At 42.6% G+C, this 14,750-nt stretch overlaps 2 protein-coding genes across 32 annotated transcripts in view; one reads left to right on the top strand and one right to left on the bottom strand.

The window, feature by feature from the left end:
* ST7L (suppression of tumorigenicity 7 like) overlaps positions 1-3,082 on the bottom strand; it is a 96,295-nt gene extending 93,213 nt beyond the window's left edge. For 8 of the 31 annotated variants that reach the window (XR_010152790.1, XR_010152788.1, XR_001708897.3 and 5 more), the window contains exons 1-2: positions 2,179-2,383; positions 101-183 (exon numbers count right to left, since the gene is read on the bottom strand). Coding sequence is in view for 8 of the 31 variants with exons in the window: in XM_009429337.4 (XP_009427612.2) it covers positions 101-183; positions 2,179-2,383 (288 nt within the window). In the remaining 23 variants the exon portion in view is untranslated. Of the gene's footprint in view, positions 1-100; positions 184-1,165; positions 1,640-2,178; positions 2,384-2,466 lie in introns of those variants that run through there. The other 23 variants (XR_010152791.1, XM_001157273.7, XM_063798232.1 and 20 more) reach the window with 15 other exon arrangements.
* Positions 3,083-3,104: 22 nt separating this feature from the next.
* Positions 3,105-14,750, top strand: part of CAPZA1 (capping actin protein of muscle Z-line subunit alpha 1) — a 53,530-nt gene continuing 41,884 nt past the window's right edge. The window contains 1 exon segment of the mRNA NM_001280282.1: positions 3,105-3,156. Coding sequence (NP_001267211.1) covers positions 3,118-3,156 — 39 coding nt within the window. The 5' untranslated portion in view covers positions 3,105-3,117.

Raw genomic sequence — 14,750 nt, 5'->3', positions numbered from 1 at the left:
CTGGGCGACAGAGCAAGACTCTGTCTCAAAAAAGAAAAAAAAAAAAAAATATCTTTAGATAAACACCAAAACATGAAGGAAGGAAATGGAAACTACTTACAAATATTAGTCCTGATATCAATGAAGAGGTCCCTGTAAGTGCCACATAGAATTTGGGTGTCAATGAATTTAAAAATACAGTCACTGTCAAAAGAACAAGAATCAAAGTTTTAAAAAATGCAAATTTAAAGTACTTAGGTTACAAATATGCAAGTATCTTTATGAGTGGTGGGACTTAAGTAGTATTAATATCTAGTGTGAAATTCACTTGAAAAAGTTTTAATTTGTATATATATTATACATAATGGCTTATCACTATTTGCAACAAATCAAAATGAGGTAATTCAGCTTGCTTTTGAGAATAAAACTAAAGCACTTATAAGTCATAATTTAGATAAGAACTTTTGCAAGTCTGTAAGAATAAAAAGATAAACAAATATGCTTTTACAAAGGAGGTTCAAAACTACTCCATATTTATTTTGGTAGGATACAAAACCACTGTCTCAAATTAGAGGGAAGGAAACAGCATATGTATTTGGTATATCAGCTAGAGAGGCAAAATGGCTCAAAGAGAAAAGCAACAAACAGAAATCTCCCTGAGTTACTGAAATCCTGGAGCAGATTTTTCACTTCAAATAATTATCTCATAAGTACTGTGGGTTTTAGAAAGAAAATAAAAATCTGGCCAGGTAGGATGGCTCACTCCCATAATCTCAGAGTTTTGGGAGGCCAAGGCAGGAGGATCACTGGTAGCCAGAAGTTCAAGACCAGCCTGGGCAAATAAAATAGACCCAGTCTCTACGCAAAATTTAAAACTCAGCCAGTCATGGTGGTGCACGCCTGTAGTCCCAGCTACTTGGGAGGCTGAGGCCAGAGGATCGCTTGAGCAGAAGAGTTCAAGGCTGCAGTGATCTTGCCACTACACTTCAGCCTGGGTGACAAAGGGAGACTCTGTCTGTCTTTCTCTCTCTCACACACACACACACACAAAAGAAACGTAAAAAAGAAAAATCTATAGTAATCAACTATTCTCATCTAAATGTTGCATATGGTTAACGTAGAAAAATAAATGACAAGTCAATCAGTAACACTGTGCATAGAAACCACCGTTAAGCACTTCATTCACCTGATACAGAGATGCCAAATTAGCTCTTCAGTTTAGCTTAGAGTGCTAGTTATATTTGAACTTGATACCTATCCTCCAAAAAAACCAAAATATTTCCGAACATTAACTCACAGTCTTTCATGTCATCTCTGAACAGGAAAGGGGACATTTGCTGCCTTTTGCTACAGAAAAATCAACCACCATACTGAATCATGTAACAGAAATACTTATATCTTGTTCTGAGGTTGCTGCTCAGATCTTGAGTGAAATATAATCACATGGTAAGGGGACCTGGGCCCTAAACACTTCATCCTGTCTACAGCTAAAGAACAGTACAGTATATGAGAATCCATCAGGATCATCACTTCTTACATGTGTTCGTATTGTCAGCACAGACTACGTAGCAAGTGTTCTACAGACGTCGAAAGAACTAGCAAACCCACTGTTGTTTGTGGCGCTCTCACTTCCTGTACTATTTTATTACTCAAGATAAGCCTAAAAGAACAGACAAAACTATCACGAAAACGATTTCTTAACAGAACTATTTTAAAACAAGAGAATCGTCAATTGAAATCATGCCATTTTCTTTCTCTGAAATCTTTAAATTACAGATGTGCTCATCTTTGTTGCCTGGATATGAGTTCTTTCAGCTGGGCAGCGGGAGACTCAAAGTAGTGACTTTTAAGGGATCCTACCAGAGGTGGGGGAGCCAATATAAATTACGTATCCTCATCTGAGACACTCTTCTGTCCTAATACCTGAAGCTTATACCTTGTCAGGTGGCTTTTCCACGGAAAAACGAGGACATAAGAGAGAGGGCGGACCTTAAGAGTTCTACGGAGGAGCCGGTAACGGCAGCAGGCTTGTCAATCAACTGCAAGGTTGCAGCCCAAAAGAAAAAGAACTCACTTGATCGCTCATCATCGACTCCTCAGAGGCCCTCTAGGACTACCGAGAATCTCTTGCCCTTTGGCTCTTGCCCCCGACATCTCTCCTCGCCCCCCGCCCTGCCCCAGGAGGTCTGGTCCTCTCACCCGCTGCCAAATTCTCACACAGCCTCAAAGGGATCCTCAGAGCGTAAAGCAGCCCCAGCCCCGCCACGAACCACAACGAGGCCCCAGTCCCCGCCAGCCCGGCCCGCAGTCGCTTCCTCCAGCCTAGCGTCGGGTTTAGGCCAGGGACAGATGCAGGAGACGCTCCAACAGCTGCGGCTTCACCCACGCCGCCACGGTCCGCCATCTTGCCGCTATCGCAGGCGCCAGGAGCTGGGAGGGGAGAAGGACAGGAAACCGGGAGTCGGGAATCCTGGGATAGTGGCGGACCTGAAGTTGGCCTCTGTGAAGGCTGAGTCCTGGGGAACCGGGACCGAGAAGATTTCGAAGGTGGAGGAGCGTGTCTCAAGATTGGGGCTACCTATTCTTTCGTGGGGCAGGGAAGGGGCGGACAGCAGCGCCTGTTCTGGAGGAACTGGACTGAGATGTGACCCCGAAGTGAAGTGTTACCGCTTCCAAACGAAATGAGAGTCACCTTTCACACCCCCCCCCCCGGGGTTGGAAAAGCCACCGATCGTTCCAGCTGCCGAGCAGCTCTTAGAGCTTTGGATTCGGCTGTCGTGGAGATAACGGACACCAGAAAAACTTGTAGGAGTAGCAACAGCTATTTGGTCGGATGGAGGCCAGAAGCCAAGAATAATCGAAACACGCTGCCAGCGCCCATTAGATGGATGGGAAATGAGTGTAACTCATTGGGAAAGATATTAGACTTCAAATCACCTAAGGCAAACCCTACTTCCTGGGGCGCGGGCGCGGGCGCTGGCGTTAGGAGACGTCACTCCCGCGCATAACTGACATGGGGCCCTCTTCGTTGGCGTTTCCGGGCGGGTCCTTCCGACGGCCGCCGCGGTGATTCCATCACTCGGCTTTCTTCCCGGCCTGCCTCGCGCCCGTAGCCGGGCTGGGCCAGAACAGCCCAAGATGGCCGACTTCGATGATCGTGTGTCGGATGAGGAGAAGGTAAGGGGTCCGCCTCTCTCTCTTACCTCCTCCCCCGACAGGGAACTGGGGCCCGGCCCGGCTGCGTTGGGAGCCTAGCAGTGTCCCCAGGAAAAAGAAGCTTCTTGGTCCATGCTGACATACGCTCTCCGCAGTCGGGACGCTTCCCTCTTACGGGGCTTTCCTCTGCCTCACGGTGGCCCCAGTTCCTCGTTCCTCGACTCTCCTTTTCTCTCAGGCCTGAGAGGCACAGCCCAGGGGCCTCCCTGCAAGGGAACAGACGTTTCCTTTATTGGATCGTGACTGTGGACTTTTTTCTGTAATTTTGCGAGAGGGTGGTGGTTATGTTGCGACATATCAAAAAGCAGTTATTTTACCGCCTTTAGCAGTTGGGGCTCACCCCATCCCCCCATTTGTAGATATAATTGGGGTTAGTTTAGGGCGAGTCACTTCCTGGTCAGGATGGCCTCTTAACTTCCCTTTTGCTCCTCCTTCCTCAGGAAGTGATTTTGCTGTCACGACTCTTCGACAGGGAGAGGTCCCAAATGTTGTCCATCTCACTACACATGCACTACTTTTCTCCTGTACTGTCGCCTGTCTGATTCGCTATAATAAATCTGTGAGCCTCAGGGCATTTGCTTCAGAATTTGAACACCAGTCTTTCCCTATAGACACATCCCTTTTAACGATAATTTTTGAAAATTTTGTTTCTTGTTAACAAATCTAGAATAGCTGATGGATTTTCTTAACCTCCAGAAAGGTTTTCTGTAACACATAATAAACCTTATGTTAACACGTTCAAGACTGAACAAAGCATCCTGCCTTCTTTGATGCTCCACTGTGGAGTCTTTGATTAGTTGAATTTGTCAGTGTGCAGTTTGTATACTCATTTCTTGAAAAGGGTCTTAAATACAAGAGCACATTCTAAGGTGGAATAACTTTTCTTCTGACAGTTGCACAGTTTCATAACAGTTTGTCAGGCTTTTCAGTAAGTACATGGTTTTAGGGCACGTAGAACTTAGAATGACCTCACAAGGCAACTTATTGGACAAGAATTATTACATTTGTCTCCCACTGTGGCTATTAGAAAATGTGTCCCCTTGAGTGCTCTGTAAATCTACCTGGGTGTTTTTTTCAATAAGAAGTTGGGATGGGAAGGGGACTGTTATGATCCATAAGTCCTCTGTACGGAATAACTTGATATATGTAGATATGGTATGCCATTTTGAAATGTTTAACAAGCCATTGACAACAGCGTTAGATTTTCTCTTATTTGGAAACTGATCTTCATACATGTTTAAGATTTAGGACAAAAACAAACATTTATGTATAAGCCTATGCTGGAAATCGATCTATAATAAATTGTTCTAAGGCAAATAGTTACTATTCAAATAAAATTAAGCAAAAATCCTGTTACAATACAACTAAACAATTTTTTTTTTTTGAGACGGAGTCTCGCTCTGCTCACTGCAACTTCCGCCTCCCCGGTTCAAATTATTCTCCTGCCTCAGCTTCCCGAGTAGCTGGGATTACAGGCACCCGCCACCAAGTCCAGCTAATTTTTGTATTTCTTGTAGAGAGTGGGTTTCGTCTTGTTGCCCAGGCCGGTCTCAAACTCTTGGGCTCAAACGATCCATCCGTCTCTGCCACTTAAAGTGCTGGGATTACAGGCGTAAGCCACCGCGGCCGGCCAAAATTTCACAAATAATTTAAATAATAAACTTTTAAGTTTATTGTGCCTACCTGATACACATTGACCAGTGTTGTTGGATTTTTGTCTTTGATACCAGGTTAGAATGCCTTTAATTAAACTTGGGAAAATATATATTTTAAAATGCCAATTAAGATGCCTTTAGATACTGGCAGTGTTTTAATTAATAACATTAATGTCTTGGGTTATGGTTTTTTTTTTTTTTTTTGAGATGGAGTCTCGCTCTGTCACCCGGGGTGGTGTGCAGTGGTGCGATCTCCGCTCGCTGCAACCTCTGCCTCTCTGGTTCAAGCGATTCTCCTGCCTCAGCCTCTCGAGTAGCTAGGATTACAGGCGCCCGCCACCACGCCTGGCTAATTTTTTGTATTTTTAGTAGAGACGGGGTTTCACTATGTTGGCCAGGCTGGTCTCGAACTCCTGACCTCATGATCTGCCCGCCTTGGCCTCCCAAAGTGCTGGGATTACAGGCGTGAGCCACCGAGCCCAGCCAGTATTGTTTTTTTTAATAGCAGATCTGTGACCAGTTTCCTCTTCTAGCATACTTTTTTTGTTGCCAAGTATATTTTAATATTGTTTTTTATCTTTGTTACATTTTCTAAAGGCAGTGAACCTTTAGAAAATTTGGTGATAATGGACTCTTAATTTCCTTGTAAATATTTATGTAAAAGCTAGTAATATCATCTATTCTCATAACTGCTGAAGTTTTTTTAATCACTTTATAAAGAGGAAGTTGGGTTTTGTTACCTGAAATGGTCATGATGAGCTGTCTAAATAAAACAGGAAGTTGAAAGTGTAATAACTTTTAGAAATAAATCTTTTAGTTGTAGCTTTGAGTTCACAGTTTCTGAGAATGAACTTGAGCTCTTTAGTTACATGCTTAGCAAGACCAAGATACTATAATTAGGAATCCTGAAATATGAGATGAATTACTTCTTTGGGTTCTTTTCATTGTCTATTTCCTTTATTTCATTCAACATTTGTAAAACATAAAAGCAAAGAGAATTTTGGGGGGCTGGAAAAAAGTGTGACTAGCATATTTTTTCCCTTCAGCCTAACTAGTGGAATATTTGTGTACAATTTCAAAAGTATGGTAATTGAGAAGTTATGCTTTCAGTTTAGACAATGCTTTCAGTAATAAGATAAAGTTTTCAGTATTAAGAAAAACTACATGCTTTCAGTTTAGACAATGGTAGTGGTGTTAAGGCATTTTTGAGAAACAAGTTTATCAAAATTATTTAGTAGAGCTGTAGAAAATGTTGTAAATAGATGAAATATGAGGGCTTTGTTAGAGCACATGAAAAATATTTTATACTTTTTTTTTTTTTTTGAAACGAAGTCTTGCACTGTCTCCCAGCGGGCTGGAGTACAATGGTACGATCTCGGCTCACTGCAACCTCCACCTCCTGAGTTCAAGTGATTCTCCTGCCTCAGCATCCCAAGTAGCTGGGATTACAGGCACCCGCCACCACACCCGGCTAATTTTTTGTATTTTTAGTAGAGACAGGGTTTCAATATGTTGGTCAGGCTAGTCTCAAACTCCTGACCTCGTGATCCGCCTGCCTTGGCCTCCCAAAGTGCCGAGATTGCAGGCGTGAGCCACTGCACCTGCCAAATATTTATGCTTTTAAACTGGATCCTTGATTATGTATTACCTCCTTAATTTACTAGTTACCATTGTAGGATAAAGCAAGCCGTAAAGATTGTTTGGTGTGGCTGTTTTCTAACAAGTCATCAATTAGTATGAAAACTGTCATTCTTCCATCTTCACTTTTCAGTTAGTTTTGCTGAGAGGTATTCATATAATCTGTTAAGACATCCTAGGACAGGCCGGGCCCAGTGGCTCACGCCTGTGACCCCAACACTCTGGGAGGCCGAGGCAGGTGCATCATCTGAGGTCGGGAGTTTGAGACCAGCCTGACCAACATGGAGAAACCCCATCTCTACTAAAAATACAAAAATTAGCTGGGCGCAGTGGCACATGCCTGTAATCCCAGCTACTCAGTAGGCTGAGGCAGGAGAATCGCTGGAACCTGGGAGGCGGAGGTTGCGGTGAGCCGAGATCACGCCATTGCACTCCAGCCTGGGCAACAGGAGCGAAACTCCGTCTCAAAAAAAAAAAAAAGAAAAGAAAGGCCGGGCGCGGTGGTTCATGCCTGTAATCCCAGCACTTTGGGAGGCCAAGGCGGGTGGATCACGAGGTCAGGAGATCGAGACCTGACCTCAGGAGATCGAGATCCTGGCTAACGCGGTGAAACACCGTCTCTACTAAAAATACAAAAAAATTAGCCGGGCGTGGTGGCAGGTGCCTGTAGTCCCAGCTAATCGGGAGGCTGAGGCAGGAGAATGGTGTGAACCCGGGAGGCAGAGCTTGCAGTGAGCCGAGATTGTGCCACTGCACTCCAGCCTGGGTGACAGAGCAAGACTCCATCTCAAAAAAAAAAAGAAAAGAAAAGAAAAAGAAATCCTAGGACAGGAGCATAAAGCCTAGTAAGCAGGTGCAAACTCACATGTCCAGTCTTGTTAGTAGTACTGATTTATCATAATTTCTTCCAGAACACTTAGCTGTTTTATTACGACCAGGCTTAATGCTAAACAAAGTAGTGTAAATTTGTCAGAAAATTCAGATCCCAGGTTTTTCTGATTATGTAGCCATGCTTTTTTCACTATACTTTTCTTTTCCATATAGGTATGAATGAAAAGCCAGAGTAGAGACATCCATTCAGTGCACTATAAATGAGGTATTATGGGCTGGGCATGATGGCTCACGCTTGTAATCCCAGTACTTTGGGAGGCCAAGGCGGTCAGATCATCTGAGGTCAGGAGTTAGAGACCAGCCTGACCAACACGGTGAAACCCTGTCTCTATTAAAAATACAACATTAGCCAGGTGTGGTGGCGCATGTCTGTAATCCCAGCTACTCAGGAGGCTGAGGCAGGAGAATAGCTTGAACGCGGGAGGCGGAGGTTGCAGTGAGCCGAGATCGCGCCATTGCACTCCAGCCTGGGCAACAGAGCAAAACTCCATCAAAAAAAAAAAAAAAGAGATATTATGATGTAATGGAAAAGAGTGATTGTGAGTGTTAGATATGGCCTTTCCCTTTCGTGCTTCTAGCCACCTTGTCACTGATTTTGGAAACATCACTTAACCTCTATGGGTGGGCCTCAATTTCCATCTAAAATAGAGAAGTAGGGAGGAATTGGATCAAACCAGCCCAAGAAAATTTAATTAACTATTTCAAACTCTAATGAAAAATCTCTACTTTAAAAATTGAAACACAAAAATGTTCTGGGAGGTTCTATTCATTGTCTGCTTTCCTACATTTGCCCTGATTACAAGACTGAGTTCCTTGATAATTGAAACCATGTCTCTTTATCTAGTGCCAAGCACACAGTGTATGCACAGCCTATTGGTATGAAAGAGAACACAACTTCATTAATTCTCATATCTCTCCAGTTCACACCCCTTCATCTCCTATAAAACACCCCTTCCCCTACAATTATTTCTGTTAGTCTCTAGGTGTTTCTTGTATTCAAGAGTATGTCCACAGTTTGGGTGCCTCTGTGCATTCCTTTTATCTGAGCATCTGCCATCATTGGTGCTCTGCCATGCCACTGCTGGGAACATTTGACCCCTCTGGGAGCATCTTCCTAATAGATCCCATAAACTGCAAAGCCTTATGGTTACCAAAATGATGGTGTATCTATATACTTGGAGCCTTGCAAAGCCCCTAATGAAAGTATTTCCTTCACCAGCTGGAAGTACTCTCCTTTAGCGATCAGATTAAAACACACACCCAGGTGTGTGTTTTAAAGAAAAAGGACCCAAGAGGGAAAAAGTTTCCAAGGCATGAATGAATTAAGAGTGGCAAATGCTACTGAGATAGAAAGATTAGGACGGAGAAAACAGCACTCACTCTGACAGTATTCTTTCCAACTGGATTTGGTAAATAAGAGTGAAGAGGTACCTCGAGTGAGCACTGGGAGAAGTCATACTGGAAGGGATAAGCAGTGATTGACATAAGAAAGTAAAATAAATTCAGGTTCATCCAGACACCCCCATAATCTTGCCTTGACCCAGAAACATTGTGTTCACAGGACTTTCAGCTTCCCACCCCGATAAGTAAGCTTCCTAATTATGATATCTTGGTCTTGCCAAGCATTTAGAGGGCCTTACTCTGTGGCCCTCCAGATAGTGATTTGAATGATTAAGTAAACCTCTTTTTAGATAAGTGTTCTAGTCCAGTCTAACATCAGCTTGTTGGTCTTTTTGGCACTGTCATTGTCCAGTACCAGCACATTCTTGGCTCCTTGCCACATCTCTGGCCTCAATGTGGGAGGCAAAGGCAGTGAGCATTTCCAGAGTGGTGAGATGGGTGCAGCACATAATGAGGCGATGACCACACAGCATCTCTGAACAGCATGTCCCCACAGGGCTCGAAGTCATTATGCTGCATGTCCACCTCATGTCCACAATAGCTGAGCAGTTGAGTGGACCTTCTCTTACTCATCATCTAGAGGAAGGTCCTCATCATCTCTACTTCTCAAAGGGGTAGAATTGAACCTGAACCTGCTTGACAGACAAGAGCCCAAGCCTAACCAAGGTGGCTGCCATGGTGACCCTTGCCCTGAAAGCCATTTCCATTAATTTAAAAATTGTAGGTATATAGGAACTATAATAACAGGCTTAAAATTAAAATTTGCTCTGTTTGGTGGGTCACACGTGTAATCCCAATACTTTGGGAGGCTAAGCCGGGATGATCACTTGAGCTCGGAAGTTTGAGACTAGCCTGGGCAACATAGTGAGATCCCGGTCTCTACCAAAAAAAAAAAAATTAAAATGGTGGGACAGGGCACGAGTAAAAAGTCGCCTCCTGCCCCTGTCTTCCACCCACCCAATTTCCCTGACAAGTAGCCAATATTACCAATTCCTCTTGTATCTTTTCTAATTCTATGCATATACAGACACACTTTTCACTTAATAATATCTCTAACCTGTCCACATTCCGTCTACCATTATTTTCACTGAGGACCTTTTTTTATGCTTGAATTATTTTTAACAACATTTTTAATTATCTCTCTGCCTCAGGCCTCTCCTTTCTTTATACATCCTTCCTGGTTTATCATAAATTCTTCACAGCTATAACGTATTACAAAATTTTGAGCAGTGTGTAAAATTTATCTTTGGTACAACTGCACATACAGATTGTTAAGGCAGTGTCAGTGAAATGGAACATTGATCAAACTCTGTTGAGTGTAGTCATGGTATAACATACTGTTTAAACAAGAAAACAGCATAATGGCAGACTGTAGCAAAGGAAGGTGGTAAGAGAACTTTGCTTTGTGGATTCTTTGTTTTACATCTGGGTAACATTTAAGTGCTTATTTTGTGCTAACTATGTATTAACCATGTATTTATCTCACAACATCCTTATAGGACAGATACTTATGCCCATTTTACAGTAGAGTAAACTGAGGCACAGGCACATTTGAGGTTAAAATATATGACCCAAGTGTCCAGAACTAATAAATGGCAGAGTGGATACAATGCTGTTGTCTGCTGTCAGAGCCTATGCTCTTACCCATTTTGATTCCTTTAAGTAGATAGTAAGATAGTAAGCAGTTTTGATGAAATAATGACATAGTCCTAAACAGCAACCAAGTTAATCATGTAGTAACCTGGATGCCTTTATAGACACTGAAACATTGGTGTTCTGTGGTCCTGATTGCATTATAATTGTTGCTGAATGGCCAGGTGCGGTGGTTCACACCTGTAATCCCAGCACTTTGGGAGGCCGAGGCAGGCGGATTACTTGAACCCAGGAGTTCAAGACCAGCCTGAGCAACATAGTGAAACCCCACCTCTAGAGAAAATACAAAAATTAGCCCAGCATAGTGGCACACGCCTGTAGTCCCAGCTACTTGGGAGAATCACTTGAACCTGAGAGTAGGAGGTTGCAGTGAGCCGAGATCATGCCATTGCACTCCAGCCTGGCCTGGCCGACAGTGCGAGACTCTGTCTCAAAAAAAAAAAAAAAAAAAAAAGGAAGGGCCAGGCGTAGTGGTTCACGCCTGTAATCCCAGCACTTTGGGACTTTGGGAGGCTGAGGCAGGCGGATCACCTGAGGCTAGGAGTTCGAGACCAGCCTGACCAACATGGAGAAACCCCGTCTCTACTAAAAATACGAAATTAGCTGGGCGTGATGGCGCATGCCTGTAATCCCAGCTACTCAGCAGGCTGAGGCAGGAGAATAGCTTGAACCCAGGAGACGGAGGTTGCAGTGAGCCAAGATTGCGCCATTGCACTCCAGCCTGGGCAACAAGAGTGAAACTCTGTCTCAAAAAAAAAAAAAGTTGCTTAGTGCTCTTTGAGCTTAAGTATGCCGTGAAGAGTTCTAGTATTTATGCTGTGTTATTAAACAGGTGTTGAAAAACATGGCTCTAGAAATTTAAAGATCATTAAAGTCCCCGTAACAAGGCCAAGGAGAAACTTTACAGTATGACAATATCTTAGAACATCCTTGCCTATGGTAGAATCTGTGTTTCCTTCAAAAACAGATTTCTGAGTTCCATCCTAGGTATATTGAATCAGAATTTTTTGGAACCAGTTGTCAGGAATTATTTGTAATAAGCCTCCCAATAATTATTGGAATACTTGAGAACCATTATCTTAGTGAACTTGCTGTGGTTCAAATCTTAGTCCTCTGCTTATTTAGCTCAGAAGCTTGATTGATCAGGATACTAAACCCAGGTCTCTCTCAGGGATAAACTCATTTTAGCTAGGCTTATGAAACTAATGTATAAAACTGGAATAACAATTTAATACATATAGAAGGAACTAAGTTCTTTTTTTCAGATAGGTCAGGAACATGGGAAATCAAGTTAGAATGTTTTAATGGAGCATAGAATTAGAACAAAGGAAGTTAACTAGATAGTCCAAAGTATTGATGGCATTTTGTTTCATAATAGGCATATGTACCCAACACCAAAACCAAGTCACGTCTTTGTATAACAGCACTGGACATTTTTCCTCTAGATAGGTTCATTTGTTATCACATTACTAGCAGGGGAGTTTTGCAGGACTGGTTATGTGTCAAAATTTTGCGTACTGCAGCTTCTCCTACAGTCTGCCCGCCCTTGGTTAATAACACTTCCATTCTTTAGTTGCTCAGGTCAAAAACATTAGTGTTATCTTTGACTACTATTTCTTTCACAATCCACTTGTTGTCCACTGGTAAATCCTGTAGGCTCTGTCTTTAAAATAAACCCAGAATTTGACTATTTCTTACCACACCCTTATTCTAACCACTCTGGAAGAAGCCATTGTGACCTCTAGATTATTAAAATACTATTTTTTATGGTTTCCCTGCTTCTTCTGTTGCTCCTGCCCAGCAGTCTGTCCTCGATGAAGCATCCAGAGTGATCTGGTTAAAATGTAGGTCAGAACATGTCACTTTTCTGCTCAAAGCCCTCCGGTGGCTTCCCATCTTTTTCTAAGTCCCTATGTTCTGGGATGTTACCTCTTTGCCATTTATCTCTGACTTTATCTCCTACATGTTCTTCTTCTGGTCTTTGTTCCAATCACATATTCTCGCTGAATAATCTTTGCATTTGTTCTTTTCTCTGGAGTTCTTTTCCTTCTGTATCCCTCATTTCAGATACTTAACCAGAAGTCACCTCCTTAGTGAAGCTTTCTCTGGTTATTCTGTCCAGTTCCAAATCCTAACATTTCTTGTCCCTTTTCTTTGCCTTGTTTTTTCTCCTTAGCATTTATCACTTGCCAGGTAGTATTTTACTTAATCTTCTCTGTTGTCTTTACCCACTAGAATGTAAACTCCATGAGGACAGTATGCTAGTGAGTCACCATTGCCTAGAACATAGTGGGTCTTCTGATATTTGTTGAATGCATGAATCTTGCTTGGATAGCATCTGTCTTGATTTCATTGTTAACTCTCATAGGGCAGTCTGATTTCCAAGTTTTGTGAGGCCATATTGAGGACTCCAGTACTTCTGTATTACTGATAGATTTTTATTAATGGAGCTTTGTCCTCAGAAAGCTTTAGCAAGTGGCCATTGCCAATGACATACAGAATGAAACCAGATTTGGTATTACCATCATTACTGCTATCTGACTTACCTTAGTTCATCCTTCTCTTTATTATCTCCAAATCCTCTGTTCTACCAAACAAGAGAGTGTTTTCCCACTACCTTTTTTGTTCTTATTCCCTCACTCATAGTGCCCTCCCTTTCCTCCCTTCCACCCTATCTAAAGTACTTTGCAGAGCCCAGCTTCTCCTTTTCTCTGTAGTTGTCCTTCACCAACCCAGCTCAATATCCAACTCCTTACTCTTAAGTTCTGTGCCTTATGTTATCTGTACTACTGCTTTGGCAGTTTTGCTGCTTAGAATTATAGTTGTTTTTAATTTTTTTATTTTATTTTTGGGACAGGGTCTCACTCTGTCACCAAGACTGGAGTTCAGTGGTGGGATCTTGGCTTACTGCAACCTCTGCCTCCTGGGCTCAAGTGATCCTCCCACCTCAGCCTTCCTAATGAGTAGCTAGGACTGCAGGCACGCAACTAATTTTTAAGTATTTTTTTTGTAGAAACAGTCTCACTATATTGCCCAGACTGGTCTCAAACTCCTGGGATTACAGGCATGAGCCACTGCACTTGGCACTCGGCCCTGGCAATTATTTTATTTTTAATTTTTTAATTTTTTATTTGTATTTATTTTTATTTTTGTTAGAGAGTCTCACTCTTTCGCCCAGGCTGGAGTGCAGTGGTGCCATCTCGGCTCACTGCAACCTCCGTCCCCCAGGTTCAAGCGATTCTCCTGTCTCAGCCTCCCGAGTAGCTGGGATTACAGGCACCTGTCACCACACCTGCCTAATTTTTTGTATTTTTAGTAGAGACGGGGTTTCACCATCTTGGCCAGACTGATCTTGAACTCCTGACCTCGTGATGCACCCACCTCGTCCTCCCAAAGTGCTGGGATTATAGACGTGAGCCACTGCACCCAGCCGGATTTTTTATTTTTTGAGACGAGACATCATTGTGTCCCATGCTGGTCTGAAACTCCTTGGCTCAAGCGGTCCTCCTGCCTTGGCCTCCCAAAGTGCTGGGATTACAGGCATGAGCTCACTGTGCCCAGCCTGAATTAAAGTTATTTTTAAATGCTGGCACATCTTTACTGAGGGCTATTATTTGTATAAATTGTTTTGTTAACAGTGGTAAAGTATACAGAGATTGGAAAGCCAAGGTGCTTACTGTATGTTATATTCGTCTTATGTTGTTTGTATCTACCAGGATGAATTGCACTTTATATTAGCTTAAGGTAGTGGCTGTCAACCCCGACAGCACGTTAGAATCACCTGAGGAAGCTTTTAAACTGATGCCCAAGCCCTACCCCAGACTAGTACATTAGAATTTCTGCAGGTGGAACCCATATGTCAATATAGTTAAATCTTCCCAGGTGATTCTAATGTGTAGCCAAGGTCCAGAACCACTGATTTAAGGCAAAAGATAATTTGTTGGCTTACCTCTTTGACAATCCTACTCTTTGTCTTTATCTTTAGTATTCACCTCAGTGCCTGAGACCAAGTGAATTGTTTTGTGGTTTGTTTTGAGTGAATGAACAAATTGTTAAACACAAAGAGCTGAACTTTTTAAAAGACAACATAACTCAGAATTCAGTGATGTCTAGGTATTTGCTTAGGGAAGAAAATTAAGTATCTGCTGTATGGGAGTCTGTCTCATGTTACCTCATGGGTTCTTAAAACATTCCTAGATATGAGTAGGTTTTATAATCACAAATGAAGAAACTAAGACCCAAGCAATTTAGCAGTAAAGCTGGCATGTGAAACTGTATCTGACTCCCAGTGATTTTGAGGTAAAAAGATATACTTTA

Source organism: Pan troglodytes, chromosome 1, assembly GCF_028858775.2.
Source record: "Pan troglodytes isolate AG18354 chromosome 1, NHGRI_mPanTro3-v2.0_pri, whole genome shotgun sequence".
NCBI classification, from domain to species: Eukaryota; Metazoa; Chordata; class Mammalia; order Primates; family Hominidae; genus Pan; species Pan troglodytes.
The sequence above is the reverse complement of the archived record's forward strand: the minus strand, read 5'-3'. Positions and strand labels throughout refer to the sequence as shown.